The following is an 18,472-nucleotide window of genomic DNA, read 5'->3' as shown; positions in this document are numbered from 1 at the left end:
TTCAGTCCCTCAGATCAGCGGCGCAGCTTCAGTCATCCAAGCCTGCAATGGCGCCATGGCTCATCGGACATTCGGTTCCGCCGTGGCCGCCCGAGGGGTCTTCACCGCCGTGGCCGCCTGAAGGGTCTTCACCGCCGTGGCCGCCTGAAGGGTCTTCACCGCCGTGGCCGCCTGAAGGGTCTTCACCGCCATGGCCACCTGATCTGCCAGCTCCGCCCTGGCCGCCAGGATGCCCTCCCTCCCATCCCTCTTCTACGGCGTGAGGTCACGCCTACCGGGAGGGGGGAGTAATGTCACAGTCCTCGTCTGCACCAGTCTGTCTTTGTGTCTGCACTACATTTCCCAGAATCCTCCTCGTCTCCACACCTGTATTCACTCCCTCACTTACCAGCCTGTCCCTCGTTATCATCATCAGTGTCACCTGTTTTCACCTTGTTATGTCTGATTCTTGCTTGTATTTAGTTCCTTCTGTTCAGTCTGTCTTTGTCGGTTGTTAGTTGTATTGGATGTGAGTGTAATCCAGCCTGTCTGTTTGTTCCAGTGAGAAATACTAGTAAATGTTGGAATTGGAGATTTCTGACTCAGCCTCCTTCTTCATCCTGCACCATAACCCGTGACAAATACAGTGTTCTGTGAAATATGTTCACAATATCAGTGTAAATAAATAAAACTATGTTTTACTTCTGATTTAAACATTTAGATTAAATATGCCATTCTGATTAAAGGAGTTAGACACTTAAATTACATGAAATCATTACTGAGAAGTTACAACATTTTTTTTATATTCAATGAATAGAAATATTTGTTGTGGATGCAATGCTTTCAAACACTTTTCCTCTGGCATGCTGTTTTAATGTTTTAACTACAGAGATAATTGCTTATGATAATAGCAGATTGTCTGAGAAAATTGTTTTTTAAATGTATTTAACACTATTTGATTTATTTATTCAAAAACAAGTCAAGGATAGGCTACAAAATTATTTTTTATTAGTGTAACTAATGTGACGGCACATCCGTATTTCATATTTTCCAAATGTCTTGTACCGTTAAACATGTTATCACGTGGATGAATAATCATATGCAAATGATATGCAGATGAGGATATGCATAGTAAAACTAGGCGTTGTAAGCTCCATATATGGTTATTTCGGGGAGGAGACGCATGTGCGCACAATCTTCCGCTGACTGAGATTGATCGGGATTTATAAAGGGAATTCTGCGCAGGTTCTGGCGTACGCACGGTTTTATAAGTCTGAATATTTGTTTGCGTACGCCATTTTTGGCTTTTGGACGCACGTACACTTTTAATAAGGATTCTACGCACAGTTTTATAAATGAGACCCCAGGTGTGTTTAAATTCCGACCAATCAGCACGCTCTATTGCTGCGACGTCATCAGCGCTGAGCGAGAGCTGTCAGAGAGAGCGAGCACGAGCAGCACATGAGAGAGAGAGAGAGAGAAGTTCGTCAGCTTTATTATAATCCATCATCGGTGCTTACGCCACAGAGTTATTATTGGGTTACTCTGTGTGTGTGTGTGTGTGTGTGTGTGTGTGTGTGTGTGTGTGTGTGTGTGTGTGTGTGTAAAGTAAGTGATAGCTGTATTTCCTGCTTAATGTTGAGAGATCGTCTACTTATTCTTATGTTATGAAAAGTAGCCAATTAGCACATATAGCTAGGGATGGCTGCCGCGAAACAGTCGTTCCGAAGCTTTGCGAGATCCCGAAGCGCAGATGTTTCGAAACACTGATTCGAAGCGTGATTCAAAACACCCATGTCACGTGACTATGGCCAAACGAAGCCTCGAAGTGTTTCACTAAGTGTTTCATCAGGTGTGATCCGCCGAATCAGCGTTTGGTTGACACGGTCGGAAACAGACCACACAATCGCACATCTGTATAAAAGTGAAATCAACGCATAGTATTGACCTCGTGGGTTTTTGTGAGAGGAGTTTGATTTTGAGATAGCGGATTTTTGGTGATATAGTGACATTTATAGTGCGATTTGTTTAGTTATATTTAGGCTTACATTTAAATTTACACAACACATTGACTGATAGGCTAGAGACACAGAGTATACATATAGTGACACATTAATAGATACATAGATATAAATATATATAGACTACTAGATTAATAGAAAGATAGATAGATACATTTATAGATAGATTAAAGATAGGCTACATATATAAATAAATAGATACATATCTAAATACATACATAGATTATAGATACATATTAGGCCTATATATACACATCTAAATACATAGATAGATTATAGATACATAGATTATAGATACATATCTAAATACATAGATAGATTATAGATACATATTAGGCCTATATATACACATCTAAATACATAGATAGATAGTAGATATACATATATCTAATTACATACATAGATTAGAGATACATATCTAGATAGATTTGGATAGATATATAAAATGGAGGCTCCCCAGAAGAGATGCCATACATCTGTGGTGTGGGAGCATTTCCATTTAGAAACCCCAAATAAAGTGAGATGTGTGTATTGTGATCGGCGGTGAACGGCTCCTTCGCCGTGTCCCATGTTTTGCTCATAATTTAAATTTGATTGTGACAAAGGCCCTAGATGAAACCCCAGTCCTCAATGAAATACGCCAGAAGGCCAGAAAGATAGTGGGGTTGTTCAGATCCAGCTGCAAAGCAAAGGACAAGCTTGTGGAGATGGAGGGCTTGATGGGAAGACCAACTCTGAAACTGATACAGGAGGTTGAGACGAGATGGAACAGCACATTCAACATGCTACAACGCTTGTATGATCAACAACAGAGATGTCAGAGGAAAAGAGAGTGTCTGCTTCAAAGCTAATACCACTGTACAGGATGTTGCAGCACAAGCTTCCACAGAAAAAAGGAAATGCAACACAGGAATCAACTGTACAATTAGGTAGGCCACTATGACCATACTACCCATGTAATTGGCCATAACTGTCACATTATTGTCATTATTATATATATATTTTTTCTCCTGTTTTGGCTCATAGGCTCACATCTGCAAGAAGGTCTGCAGTCCAGATGTGGCGGTTATGAGAGTTTTAGAGCCTTGGCACTGGCTACACTGCTGGACCCAAGGTTCAAAATGATGGCATTTGGAAATGCTGCCAAAGCCCAGGACGCTGAAAAGCTCATGACACTGGAGTGTGCTTCACTGATGCGTTCAAACACAAATCCTGGTGAGCCGTTTCAGTCTGTGTTATGTTGTGTAATCTGATTCATGTAATATATACTTCATTATGCCGTCAGTTTAGCATTTGTTACTAACTGCTGTTTTCATTTTTATTCAGAGCCAGAAATGTCAACATCATCACCATCACCACCATCACCAGTAGAAACACAGGACAGTTTATGGGAACTTTTTGATACTCGTATCCATCAAACCCAGATGATACACAATACTACAGCTGATGCCACAGTGGAAGTGAAAAAATACATCAACGATGCGTATTTGCCCAGAACTCATGATCCACTAACTTACTGGAAAGAGAGAGCAGTAATCTTTCCTCATTTGTATGTATTAGCTAAAAAATATCTTTGCATGCCAGCAACAAGTGTCCCTTGTGAGAGGATTTTTTCAAAGGCTGGAGAAATTATCTGTAAAAAAAGAAGTAGGCTGAGTCCTTCAACAGCAGAGAAATTAATATTTTTTAATAAAAATATGTAAAAAAAAAGTGAGATATTGTGGCTTGATTTATTTTATTAATATTCATTTTGCAGGACCAAAATAACATTATGCACAGTGAGGAGCCTATAGGTTACAAGATTCACATATTAGAAAAGTACAATATTAAAAAAACAACAAATTTTCATGGCTCGTCAAGGTTGTTTCAGATCAACACCTGCAAGTGACCACTAGGTGTCGCCGTGGAGACGGGTGTCGGATTGATTCGAAGCCTCGAAACAATATGGACCATTTGGTTCAACTGTTTCATTGCTTCACGAAGCCTCGATCTGCCCATCACTACATATAGCTTGTATAATACCTGTGAGAGTCCATGCAGTCTAGAGTGTTTCTACATTATGTTGATGTGAGATGCTTGTGTATATCTCATACATCACAATATAAGTGCGATTTAGAGATGATTATTAACTTGCAATTATCATTCACATGTTGATAGCGCCCTCTTGTGGAGATGTACAGAACAACAACTCAACATGGTTCATATTACTTTATTAATGTCAGTATTATATATACATGTAGACTGAATACTCTTTAATTATTTATATATATATATAATTGTAGACCGCAGAGTGTGGGGAAAAAGGACTTTTATTTTGGAGTATGTATATGACGTCATAAGGCTGCGTCGCGCTCCTGCATCTGTTGAGATTCGGCTGAAGAAAGGTTTGTGTTTGTAAGTATTTTACTGTTTAAATAGATACAAACCGTTCAGGCATTTTTATAGTTTTACTTATTATGTAAAATGATAGCCTAATTATTATATTTATGATAGCCTAATTATTATATTTAACATTAGGCTTGTTCGACTTCATGCAGCTCTGCGCAGACCGATCGGCGGCTGACTAGAAGCAGTGCATGCCGGTTAGAAATGTTGTCCGACTTGATGCAGCGCTGACTCCACATGACTGTGACGTATGCCATCAAAGTAGCGCGAGAGCGATTCGAGAGTAGCGGAGGACTCAGCCAGCGCAGCTTCTGAAGAGCGGCTGCACGAGCTCTGATGACGACACAGCTGTTCCACGATTGGCCGGATTCACCGCATGACAACGATCACGTGCGTTTCGTGTTTATTCTCAGTTTCGTGTTTATTCTCACACCTTTAGTTCCACTAAAGCTCACAAATCAGTTTTTTTATAACAGTAAACAGTCTTTTCATGTAGTCGCGATGTTATATCGTGTCATGTTTATCAAAATAAAACTGATTAAAAAACGTTGACTCCACTTCATTGATAGTGGCTTATTTTGAACTTTATTCTAGTTCAAACAGATGCAGTATGAAGCAGTAAAGTATTGAATGAAAATGTGTCTGAAATATCGGTGTATTTGGCAAATATTTAATTTATTTCACTTCAGCTGTGGTAAAGTATACAAACACCACGTGAGCGATCACTACGGGAACCAGAAAGTGTCCGACTTCACGTCTCCGTTTGCAGCTCCTCCCCGCCTGCACGCGGCTACTCTCGCCGATCAGTTACATCCAGCCGCAGCCGATGGCGAACACACCTATTGTAATTTATAGCCGTCAGCTCTCTAATCACTCTCGCGGTACTTGGATGTTTAACTAACGTTACTTATCCACCGAGTGGTCTGTGCAGCGGCGGTTCAAGTCGAACAAGCCTTATGATCAAAGCCATTCGATGACTAATATAAGATAATATAATGTTTTGAATGACATTGGGGTGAGGAATATAATAAGACATCTCTGTTATGATAAGATAATCTCATCTGACTCTTTGAGTTGAATCAATTGTTTAGAAAAAAATGAATCAGTGATTCGAATCACCGCATGCTGACGTCACCAGCTGCTCAAACTACTATAAATATACAAACTAAACATGTTTTCATGAAAGTGACGTGTAGTATTAAATATAATCTGCAAATCAATAAATAGGAAATGTATTACAAATGTTTATTTTCGTCTAATCAGATCATTTAAGTCCATTCACTCTGACTGACCAGTGAACTGAACTAGAGCTGATTGAGACAGGGGATTTAGTTTGGTTTTACTTGTCTTTCTGTTAATTATTCTCATCTTAAACAGGACAAACACACAGAAAAAACCCTAGTGAAGTGACTGAGATCCACGTGACACACAATTATAAAGATGGAGTTTATTAGAGGAGAGTGAAGACATGAAGATGGAGTTTATTAAAGAGGAGAGTGAAGACATGAAGATGGAGTTTATTAAAGATGAGAATGAAGAGATGAGGATTGAAGAAACACTCAGAGTGAAAAAGGAAGATACTGAGGAACAAACAAAGATGGCGTTTATTAAAGAGGAGAGTGAAGACGTGAATATGGCGTTTATTAAAGAGGAGAGTGAAGATGTAAAGATTGAAGTCACATTCAGAGTGAAAGATGAAGATCCTGAGGAACAAACAGGTTGATTTCATTCTCAAAGCTGAACTCATTTGTCATTTGATGCTTATTAACCCTTGTGCTGCATTAGGGACATTTTTGGTCATTTGCGTTTTATTTCTTTGACCATTTTGGCTGTTTTAATAAAAATGGTATGTAATTTGGCAAAATTGTGACTTTTTGGATAAATGTAAAAAAATTGATCCCATTTTGCAAAATATTATGACACACACTGTGTAGATCAAATAGTAGCTAACACTCAGCACAATAATGACCAAAAATGGCCCATTAAAACCCATTAAAACGTCGTTTAAAGCCGGGCCGTCATTAATACATGAATCATGATTTATGTTAACACATCCTTTCATTTTGAATCAAAAGCATTATATTTGCATTATATAGTGTATTTCACCAGATGACGTCACTACATAGGTCAGGGGTCAGCAACAGAATATTTTCTGGCCCGCCGTATTATTTTGGAAGTCCGTTTTTTCCCCCCCGCAAAAAAGTCCGGAAAACTCTATTTCCATTCCTCTCTAAAGACTTTATTTTCGTCGTCAACCTTCCTCTTAAGACCTTTTGGACAAAGACATTTTATCCCATGATCCACACGGCCGTTTCACACAGCAAGCATGAGTGGCGCGTGAGCAGCGCAACTACATCGTCACTGCAGACGCGCGCGAGTATTCACACTGGAAGCGTTCAACAGCGGCTCCCAGGCTACATATGAGCAAGCATTTCTTTACAAAGACTTTTGTTACAGTTGTTTTTAGAAGTTTGTCATAAACTTGATAGACTTGAAGTTTGTTCAAAGCCCAAACTGAATAATTAACAACAAGTTTAATGGGCAGGGTAAATTTTTTATAAAATTTGAGTCTTCATTTTCTTTTCTGACTTGTAGGCCTACCGCCTACGTAACAAGTTACAACACATATTGAACATTGTATCATGTGATGAGGAGGGTGGCATGGAATTAAAGGCCTCGTGTTGAAAAGAAGCTGATCACTGGCAAAATATTGTAAGCTACAAATGTATTATTCACAACATTGAAATGGGAGTTGAGACAGAGTTCATTAAGAGTATTTAATTTGTATCCATAGGCTACTCCTTGTAGCTGGCCCACCATCTACTGGCAAAAAAAAAATTTGGTCCGCGGCCAGAGTTACTTGCCGACCCCTGATATAGGTATTCCCTATGGGTGGAAATGTTATTTTCCTGGTTTCCACTAGAGGCACTGTTGGCTGTTATGAAGCATTTGAATGGCTCAATGATCTAAAATGATGTTTCTGAGTATGTGTGGATGTCTGAGAGCAATGTGTGTCTGCGTTGACAAAAGTATGTGTGTAGGGCCTAAATATAATACATGGTGTTTAGGCGAGTGACAAATCACATTATCCTGAAGGTCATATTTTATCCTTTCTATCTATCTGTCTGTCTATCTATCTATCTATCTATCTATCTATCTATCTATCTATCTATCTATCTATCTATCTATCTATCTATCTATCTATCTATCTATCTATCTATCTATCTATCTACACTCATTGGCCTGCCACACATTCCGGATTCATTTATAAGCCCCTTCCACGTTTAACGTGTTGGGAAAAAAAGGGCAAATTTACTGGTCGCACAAGTGTAAAGACTGGATGTAAAATTCAGTCGCACACTCTCAAATTTTGGTCACAAAACGAAAAGAAACAGACTACTCTCTTATGTAATCCGTATAGTTGGCATACGGATGTGTTGTACCAGTGTAGGCAGCTCTGCTTACGATAAATCTTGAGGTTAAATTTTATTTGAAAACATTAAACATTATGTGTAAACAAAAAAATATAAAGAACAAAAGCATTCAAGCTCAAACAGCACGAAATAAAGCGCTAATAAAGCACTCTTTGGCAGTTATCGTACAGAACGTACATATACACTCAAGTCAGCATATGGTTATTGTGTTGAATTGTTTCACGTTCATGAGAAAAACAATAATATCCATATGCTCGGGTGAGAAAACGCTCTGCGTTGACAGACATTCCAGAGACAAAGATTCCTGAACACATTTATAATACTATATGTAACAGTTAGGGCTGGGATAAACGGTTATTTTTTAAACGATTAATCTAGCGATTATTTTTTTTGATGCGTCGATTAATCTAACGATTCATTTTCCCAGTCCGATTCAATTCGATTATCGATTATCTCTCCATTAACTGACTAATAGCAAATTTATACATGTTGATTTACATATCTGAATGGAAAAAAAACATGAATTCCTTAACATTGCAATATATGTTTATTGCTCTTAGAATTCCAAAATAAGAGACTATACAAGTGCAAAGTAGTGCATTCTTAGTCAGAGGTAGCATTCAATAAAATCTTGAAGCCTTGAAAACACACAGGCCTAGCTTACTGAAAAAAGTGCAATCTGTCAAGACACCACAAAATAGTCGGCCTATTTATGGTTTAATTTTCTTTGACTGACCCAATTTGAAACTTGAGACTTTATTAAATGTTACCTGCTTGGTCCTGTCTGTCAGCGTGTTGTCAGTGTCCTCTATGTATTTTCCACGACATTATTAGCTATAAGCGCATACTTGCAGCAGTCTCGCACCAGCTTAGAGCTCGTGTGAATTGCACGTATAAAATGAACAACCTCGATCCACCAGGAAACGCCACATAGGTCGCTGCATTTCACTGCGCTTTGTGACATTGTTTCCTTTTGCACGAAGAAGCCGCTCTCGGAGATGTTTTTTTTTTACACGTTAAACGTGGAAGGGGCTTATAAATGAATCTGGGATGTGTGTGTCAGGCCAATGAGTGTGAGAAGAATAGGGAATGGTTAATGTGTGGAGGGGGAGGGTCCTAGAGATAACTGAGGAGATGTATTCAGGTGGTTAAGGTAGTACTGGAAGGAGACGAACTCAGCTGGTTAAGGTAGTACTGGAAGGAGACGAACTCAGCTGGTTAAGGTAGTACTGTAAGGAGACGAACTCAGCTGGTTAAGGTAGTACTGTAAGGAGATGTATTCAGCTGGTTAAGGTAGTACTGGAAGGAGACGAACTCAGCTGGTTAAGGTAGTACTGTAAGGAGACGAACTCAGCTGGTTAAGGTAGTACTGTAAGGAGATGTATTCAGGTGGTTAAGGTAGTACTGGAAGGAGACGAACTCAGCTGGTTAAGGTAGTACTGTAAGGAGACGAACTCAGCTGGTTAAGGTAGTACTGTAAGGAGATGTATTCAGCTGGTTAAGGTAGTACTGGAAGGAGACGAACTCAGCTGGTTAAGGTAGTACTGTGAGGAGATGTATTCAGCTGGTTAAGGTAGTACTGGAAGGAGACGAACTCAGCTGGTTAAGGTAGTACTGTAAGGAGACGAACTCAGCTGGTTAAGGTAGTACTGTAAGGAGATGTATTCAGCTGGTTAAGGTAGTACTGGAAGGAGACAAACTCAGCTGGTTAAGGTAGTACTGTAAGGAGACGAACTCAGCTGGTTAAGGTAGTACTGTAAGGAGATGTATTCAGGTGGTTAAGGTAGTACTGGAAGGAGACGAACTCAGCTGGTTAAGGTAGTACTGTAAGGAGACGAACTCAGCTGGTTAAGGTAGTACTGTAAGGAGATGTATTCAGCTGGTTAAGGTAGTACTGGAAGGAGACGAACTCAGCTGGTTAAGGTAGTACTGTGAGGAGATGTATTCAGCTGGTTAAGGTAGTACTGGAAGGAGACGAACTCAGCTGGTTAAGGTAGTACTGTAAGGAGATGTATTCAGCTGGTTAAGGTAGTACTGGAAGGAGACGAACTCAGCTGGTTAAGGTAGTACTGTAAGGAGATGAATTCAGCTGGTTAAGGTAGTACTGTAAGGAGATGTATTCAGGTGGTTAAGGTAGTACTGGAAGGAGACGAATTCAGCTGGTTAAGGTAGTACTGTAAGGAGACGAACTCAGCTGGTTAAGGTAGTACTGTAAGGAGACGAACTCAGCTGGTTAAGGTAGTACTGTAAGGAGATGTATTCAGCTGGTTAAGGTAGTACTGGAAGGAGACGAAATCAGCTGGTTAAGGTAGTACTGTAAGGAGACGAACTCAGCTGGTTAAGGTAGTACTGTAAGGAGATGTATTCAGGTGGTTAAGGTAGTACTGTAAGGAGACGAATTCAGTTGGTTAAGGTAGTACTGTAAGGAGACGAACTCAGCTGGTTAAGGTAGTACTGTAAGGAGATGTATTCAGCTGGTTAAGGTAGTACTGTAAGGAGACGAACTCAGCTGGTTAAGGTAGTACTGTAAGGAGATGTATTCAGCTGGTTAAGGTAGTACTGTAAGGAGACGAACTCAGCTGGTTAAGGTAGTACTGTAAGGAGATGAATTCAGCTGGTTAAGGTAGTACTGTAAGGAGATGTATTCAGGTGATTAAGGTAGTACTGTAAGGAGATGTATTCAGGTGGTTAAGGTAGTACTGTAAGGAGACGAACTCAGCTGGTTAAGGTAGTACTGGAAGGAGATGTATTCAGGTGGTTAAGGTAGTACTGTAAGGAGATGTATTCAGGTGGTTAAGGTAGTACTGTAAGGAGACGAACTCAGCTGGTTAAGGTAGTACTGGAAGGAGATGAATTCAGCTGGTTAAGGTAGTACTGTAAGGAGACGAATTCAGCTGGTTAAGGTAGTACTGTAAGGAGACGAACTCAGCTGGTTAAGGTAGTACTGTAAGGAGATGTATTCAGGTGGTTAAGGTAGTACTGTAAGGAGACGAACTCAGCTGGTTAAGGTAGTACTGTAAGGAGATGTATTCAGCTGGTTAAGGTAGTACTGTAAGGAGATGGATTCAGCTGGTTAAGGTAGTACTGTAAGGAGATGTATTCAGGTGGTTAAGGTAGTACTGGAAGGAGACGAATTCAGCTGGTTAAGGTAGTACTGGAAGGAGACGAACTCAGCTGGTTAAGGTAGTACTGGAAGGAGACGAACTCAGCTGGTTAAGGTAGTACTGTAAGGAGATGTATTCAGCTGGTTAAGGTAGTACTGGAAGGAGACGAACTCAGCTGGTTAAGGTAGTACTGTAAGGAGACAAATTCAGCTGGTTAAGGTAGTACTGTAAGGAGACAAATTCAGCTGGTTAAGGTAGTACTGTAAGGAGACAAATTCAGCTGGTTAAGGTAGTACTGTAAGGAGACAAATTCAGCTGGTTAAGGTAGTACTGTAAGGAGACGAACTCAGCTGGTTAAGGTAGTACTCTAAGGAGATGTATTCAGCTGGTTAAGGTAGTACTGTAAGGAGATTTATTCAGCTGGTTAAGGTAGTACTGTAAGGAGACGAATTCAGCTGGTTAAGGTAGTACTGGAAGGAGACGAACTCAGCTGGTTAAGGTAGTACTGGAAGGAGATGTATTCAGCTGGTTAAGGTAGTACTGTAAGGAGATGTATTCAGCTGGTTAAGGTAGTACTGTAAGGAGACGAATTCAGCTGGTTAAGGTAGTACTGGAAGGAGACGAACTCAGCTGGTTAAGGTAGTACTGTAAGGAGATGTATTCAGCTGGTTAAGGTAGTACTGTAAGGAGACAAATTCAGCTGGTTAAGGTAGTACTGTAAGGAGACAAATTCAGCTGGTTAAGGTAGTACTGTAAGGAGACAAATTCAGTTGGTTAAGGTAGTACTGTAAGGAGACGAACTCAGCTGGTTAAGGTAGTACTGTAAGGAGATGTATTCAGCTGGTTAAGGTAGTACTGTAAGGAGATGTATTCAGCTGGTTAAGGTAGTACTGTAAGGAGACGAATTCAGCTGGTTAAGGTAGTACTGGAAGGAGACGAACTCAGCTGGTTAAGGTAGTACTGGAAGGAGATGTATTCAGCTGGTTAAGGTAGTACTGTAAGTAGATGTATTCAGCTGGTTAACTCTCTGGGGTCGGCGGTCTCGCCGGCGATACCAGCTCACTTTTTTCCTTATCAGTGCAAAAGAGACTCAAATTACTCTGTTAATTTTGATCTTACATATAAGTGTTGTACATCATTAGATCCTGTTAAGTTTCTATTTTTTTTGTGGATACTCACAATAAAAACAAAGTGTTGTGCTTTTCACCAAATAAAGAAAAACAAACATGATGCGAGTTTTGCGTTCTCTCTGTCAGTGAAGTCCATTCTGAAACGCGTCCTAAGATTAACTGTAACTCCGCGATTACTTGTCACACAGGCACGAGAGGTTTTTCTTTATGAAGCTTGAATTCTCTTCTTTTAAATGAAGTAATTTATATAAAAAACAAATATTCTCAGTTTATGCAATCTGTATGAAAAGAGAGTGCTGTCAGTATTTTTTCCCCCAGCTCATTACACTTCATTACGCGTTAATCTGACACGCCCACGGACGACGCGCGCTATTCAAACGCAAATGTCGAGGCAAGCCATGACAACGCCCACATCAGCTGTTCCACCGCGGCGGTAAAATGTGTGGTGTATTTGCTGCCTTTTACCGCTAAGAGGCGCTACAATCATAGACTCTGAAAAGTGTTCGTTTATTCCGGTTTATTCTCTCTAATGCGTAATCTGCTGCCGCACCGCGCTGATTCAGAGCGATTGAAAGCTGGTAGCAGAAGAATTCAACAAGTGAAACGTAGTTAAAATAATTCATAATCACAATACTGAAATTAGGCTACTGAAATGTAATTGAATAAATAATGAAAACATTTCAACATAAAACATTGCAATAAAAACATTTAGGCTACATGAACGAGGCTTTACAACTTTAACAGCGTACAGACGATAGCTCAGTGATCAACGCAACGACACGAGCTTCGAGGAGCTTCAACAGACCCGAGATCGAATCTCAATGTAGCATAGATGTTGTTAACCGATGTTGTCCTACGTTTATATTTTCCCACCTTGATGCTTAAATAGGTAACTGTTTATATCTGTTTACTTATTTAAAGTCAAGAGTTTTGTTTGATTATCATTACAACATAAATTTGCTACATTCCTGTAGAACCGCAGCCGCTGCACAAACGACAAAAACTGATGAAGATTGTCAGCCGATCAGAAAATGAAAATGAAGAAGCTCGTCTTTAGTCTGCTAAATTATTGTGTAATGTAAAAGAACACTAAAATTACTTAAGTTTGAAACCAAGTTCGAACATTTCAAGGTTTAAATTGTTTAATTTAAAACAGGGTTGCATCTTGTTTAGAGTTTATTTCTTTTGCGATGCAAAATAAGAAACACTAGGCTAATCTTATTCTTGCGACATTTTAAATTTGTATTGCCAAAGAAATTACAGCTAAATTAAACAATTAAAACAGTAGGCCTACAAAACGAAAATTGTCCAAAGAAACATAATTAAATTAAAAACATGCGTTTCTCTTTGCCTCTCTCGCGCTGGATCTCTTTTTAACAAGTTTATTTAGTCTCCCTCGCTGCGCGCGCGGGTCTCTCTCTCGAAATTAATCATTTCAGGGTAAAAACACATCATACAGCTGATAATACTGTATATGTCGCTGCGTGTCAGCCATACAAATCACGAAAAAATTATTTAACCTTTAATTGTTGCTTCAAAGACACAGCATGCCTTGTTGAATTCACCTTACAATAACTTCAATTGAAATTTTGTGTGAAAAAAAAACTTTAAATAGGCTACAATAAATAAACTACAATATTTATAATTTAATAAGATATGGGGCCTACATTTGGACACAGATTTATCCTTACAATAATTTTGCCTGCTCATCAGGCTGGCTATCCGACACTCTCCATATGAAAGAGGAACATTAACACCTTTGTCCAGCAACTGTCCCTCCAACCCCCCACAGGCTATCGGAGTCTGAGGCTGACTTAACACAAAGAGAAGTCGCAATTCACACTTAAATCGCCATTCTAGACAGTGTTGATAATGAAGGAATTAAATGATTTAAGTTACATGTAGCCTAGTGATATTTCTGTCATAAAAGTTTATTACTAAATATTTCATTATTTCAATAATTGATGAAATAAAACTGGTTTGGGGCAGCTTTTTCCAAGCAAAACTAAATATAATCTGAAAAAACGCTTGTGAATTTGTTGTCACTTAATATTAAAGTCTACAGGGATCTTTGGATCCTTACAACCAGGCATGCAATTTGTGAATTAAGTTTTTATTTTATTTTGTATTATTCAAATAAATATCGAAACACGGTGCTTCGTGGTAATGCTGCTAAATTAAATAACATTTATAGAATAATTATGAACTTAAATGAAACAATATCGCAACATTTCGACAAATACATTATTATGTTTTTACATTTTAATTCAGGGCGATTTAGCCTACATTTAATTAGAGCGAGATTTTCACCCATGTCTTGTCATTTTCTCATTGGGAAGCGCATGTTTGAGTAGATCCTCTGTACCTCTCGTTTTCATATGGATTAGCCTACATAATCAGATAACATTTATTAGCCTAAATATTTAGACATTTAAAGGCTTTAGACATAGCCGATTTCTTATCGTGACTGAGCTGAAGTGGCTTTCGGTTCATTTTTGTGACGCGCAGTTCCCGGAGACAGAGAGGACAGATATACTGTTTTTGTCGTTAGCCTAATATGAATACAAGTTTACAGTTTTGAACGATGTAAGCTACTCTACTCTTATCTGTATGACCAAAAAATTACGGAGTCGCCTATTAAGTTATTTTAGCTGTAATAATGAGATAAATAAATTAATCTAAATGAACGCGCCGCCGCGTTTGTCGAACACTAACTCACGATGCCAGAATAAAACCCGACTTTAGAAAAATGCATAGGGTCACTCGGCGTGGTGTGCCAAAACACTTAATTATAAACTTCAATATTTCATTCAAAATAATCTCAACACGCTTTGTGAAATTTTGAAAAGCCGTGCATGCATTAAGGCCACTGGAACTAATGAACAACTGAAACGCTGGTTTTGATTTTATTGTTTTTCGTTTAAACGTGCCTGTTGCATATCTCTATTTTATATATTTGATATTGGTGAAGTAGCCTATAGCATTGATTAGCTGTGGAGGGAGGGGTGTGGGGATTAAAATAATTCAGCAGAAGTAGGGATGTTTAGACCAGAAGGAAATCCCAGTCCCCCCTGGCAAATCACACTTTACTTAAAACCATGTTTTTAAAAACTCTAGGTTGTAGGGAACAGACCTCTCTGCCATGCGCGCGCACGGTTTGGAGCACAATATCTGTCTCGCATGCACGCTCGCTCTAAATAGATTACGGGATATTTTAACTAATTTACGGTATAACTAGTCGATCACGAGTGGCTCAACAGGTAGATCTATAGATAAACTATATCTTTCAGGAATTTGACCGACCGGGTTGACACTTCAGCGTGAGAAATCGGGGGGGTGGCGTGAGAGCCTGGAATAAATAAATAAAAAAATATATATAGCCTATATAAAACAAAACTGTATGGTGTAACAGAGTTTTAGAGCTAGACAAATCTCTCTGCAATAATAAATATAAAATATACAGCAGACCATGTTTGTGCGGGATTTGAACCTGTGTCATCTTGATGATGAACCATCAGTTCTACCGCTCGGCTATGAATTTTGTTACTGAGAAATAACCAAACGTTTGATTCTCACATGAGCGAGAAAACGTTTTGTCTTTAGCCTGTGAGTGTAGGCCTACTTTAACCTTTTACAGTTTTAAAAGATTATATCTTATCTGTATGACCAACAATTTGTTGTAGGCTTATTTGGAAATTACCATAACTTGTAGTATTTCATCCTTAGGCTACTGTTAATAGACATTAGCCCCACTTACGTTTTGCTAAATGTCCCTTTGCGCCACCTGGCGGTCATTTCGCGTACGACTTTGAAATGCGACTGGTTTATTTTTACCGCGGTGGATGGCTAAAAATGGTATGTGGATGGCTAAAATGTGTGACTAAAAATGTGCTTTTGGCTTTCATTTATATTTTGATTGTTTGTATATATATATATATATATATATATATGTATATGTATATATGTATATGTATATATATATATATATATATATATATATATATATATATATATGTATATATATATATATATATATATATATATATATATATATATATATATATATAATGAGCCTTTCATTCAGGGGTGTCACACAAGAAAGAATGCAAGGACAATATATATATATATATAAATAAATAAATATTTATATACACACACACACACACACACACACACACACACACATATATATATATATATATATATATGTGTGTGTGTGTGTGTGTGTGTGTATATAAATATTTATTTATTTATATATATATATTGTCCTTGCATTCTTTCTTGTGTGACACCCCTGAATGAAAGGCTCATTAGTATGCAGTCTGCTCAGGTGAGAACTGCCTAATTATTCATGAGGGGGTTGGGCCGATCCGCCCATCCGCATATTGCCTTTGCAAACAAAAAAATGTTTTTCACAATTTAAAACAATCTATTGTTTTATGTGAATGATTAGCCAGAATGATTTTCAGATCAATTTGAAGCAAATACTCTAGGCGACAACATCCACTAGTCAAAAGTCTTGTGGACAGATATTTAGTATGTTATTTGTGGCCATATATTAGAAAATTTATTTTTTAGTTTTTTCAATAACCACGCATAAACAATATTCTCTCAAAAATACAAACATGTACATACATGTTGCTCACATATAATGGTAGCCCTGTGTGTGCTATATAGAGTGTAATTTCACCTGTGCCATTAATATGTTTATAAGCAACTGAAAAATGCACAAATGTCAGAGCATGCCAAAACATCTCAAGGACCCCGAAAACACCTCAGACCCCAGAGGGTTAAGGTAGTACTGTAAGGAGACGAATTCAGCTGGTTAAGGTAGTACTGGAAGGAGACGAACTCCATGACCTGCGAATGTTGCAGTTGCTACCCCATAACTGCGGGGAACACTAAGTTTGCCGACAGTGCAGGCACTTCACAGTTTAAACACAATACGCCAGTTAAACACAATCTTAGCCTCAAGCATAGAGTATGCGGTGACATGTTAATAAATCAAAAAGCAACGCCACTGCCGGTTGCTTTTGGAAGACAAGAGGTTGTAACGTTAAATCAGAGCGCAAAGGCATTGTAATTTCTGCATCTATTATCAAAGTATTTGTAAATAATACACTGGAAATTAGTAGAAATGTGAATATTTGGTTAGTATGTTGATTTACGATGTGTGCTCCTAAATTTTCTGGTTGTGGCCCTAAAAATTTCAGTTGGGGGCCACTGTGCTCCTAGTGAAAAAAGTTAGTCTGGAGCCCTGATATATTTCTCAAGCCTGTGAAGTACACGCTCCAGTTCATGAGCGATGCAAGTGATCGATGCATCCATGTCCTGATTATATTGTCAAGTCACCTTTATTTATATAGCGCTTTTTACAATACAGATGGTATCAAAGCAGTGTACTGTATGTTGCAGTGGATGTATGTTGCTTTGTGCCATTAAAGTGGGGTTAACTTGTATTTGTCCTTTTTAGAGATGATGGCACTGAAAGAGGAGACTGAAGTACTCAATGAAATTGAAGAGAAAGATCAATGTAAGAATCCTAATGATTTCATAACTGGAGAAAAGTCTTTCAGTTGCTCACAGACTGAAAATACTTCCTCACAAAAAAGAGCTCAAAGGGCAAGGACTAGAAGTCCCTTCATCTGCAAACAGTGTGGAAAGGGTTTCACTCAAAAAGGAAGTCTTAAAGTCCACATGAGAATTCACACTGGAGAGAAGCATTTCACATGTCCTCAGTGTGGAAAGGGTTTCACTCAAAAAGGAAGTCTTAAACTCCACATTCGAACTCACACTGGAGAGAGGCCCTACACCTGCAAACAATGTGGGAAAAGTTTCAATGATAAAGGAAACTTTCATAGGCACATGAGAGTTCACATTGGAGAGAAGCCTTATCCATCCACTCAGTGTGGAAAGACAATCGTTCAAGGCAGGAACCTTGAAGTCCACAGGCGCATTCCCACTGGAGAGAGGCCTTTCACCTGCCAGCAGTGTGGAAACAGATTCACTCATAAAAAAAACCTTAAAAGGCACATGATTATTCACTCTGGAGAGAAGCCTTACACATGCCCTCAATGTGGAAAGAGTTTTTATCAAAGCGGAGGCCTTAAACGACACTTCATGAGAATTCACTCTGGAGAGAAACTGAGAAACCCTACGTGTGCATTCAGTGTGGAAATGATTTCAATCAAACAGGACAATTTTTAAGACGTCTTAAGAGTTCACTTAAGTACCACATGAGTATGTATGAGAGACCTGTTTTATGCCATCAGTGTGGAATGAGTTTCACAGACATGTATCATCTTAGGAATCAGATGATGTCAAATTGATTAATTGCATCTAACATAAATATTTGTTTTTATTGTGTGTGTGTTAGTGATGCATGTCTCGAGACCGGTCTTGGTCTCGAGACCTGTTAC

The 18,472-nt window shown here is 38.8% G+C and overlaps 2 protein-coding genes across 2 annotated transcripts in view; both read left to right on the top strand.

Annotated features, from left to right (window-relative positions):
- The first annotated feature begins 4,318 nt into the window (after nt 1-4,318).
- Nucleotides 4,319-18,420, top strand: LOC130070472 (gastrula zinc finger protein XlCGF7.1). Its single transcript, XM_056234881.1, has 3 exons — nt 4,319-4,384; nt 5,763-6,103; nt 17,527-18,420. Exons 2-3 carry the CDS (start codon nt 5,854-5,856, stop codon nt 18,258-18,260), a joined length of 984 nt encoding a protein of 327 aa, XP_056090856.1. The 5' UTR covers nt 4,319-4,384; nt 5,763-5,853; the 3' UTR covers nt 18,261-18,420.
- Nucleotides 4,356-18,472, top strand: part of LOC130070367 (gastrula zinc finger protein XlCGF57.1-like) — a 63,058-nt gene continuing 48,941 nt past the window's right edge. The window contains exon 1 of the mRNA XM_056234749.1: nt 4,356-4,384. The gene's annotated coding sequence lies outside the window, so the exon portion shown is untranslated. The remainder of the gene's footprint in view (nt 4,385-18,472) is intronic.

This window comes from Rhinichthys klamathensis, unplaced genomic scaffold (assembly GCF_029890125.1).
Source record: "Rhinichthys klamathensis goyatoka isolate OS25496 unplaced genomic scaffold, OSU_Roscu_1.1 h1tg000018l_1, whole genome shotgun sequence".
In the NCBI taxonomy this organism is placed as follows: Eukaryota; Metazoa; Chordata; class Actinopteri; order Cypriniformes; family Leuciscidae; genus Rhinichthys; species Rhinichthys klamathensis.
Note: the sequence above shows the minus strand (reverse complement) of the source record. Positions and strands in the feature narration are given on the sequence as shown.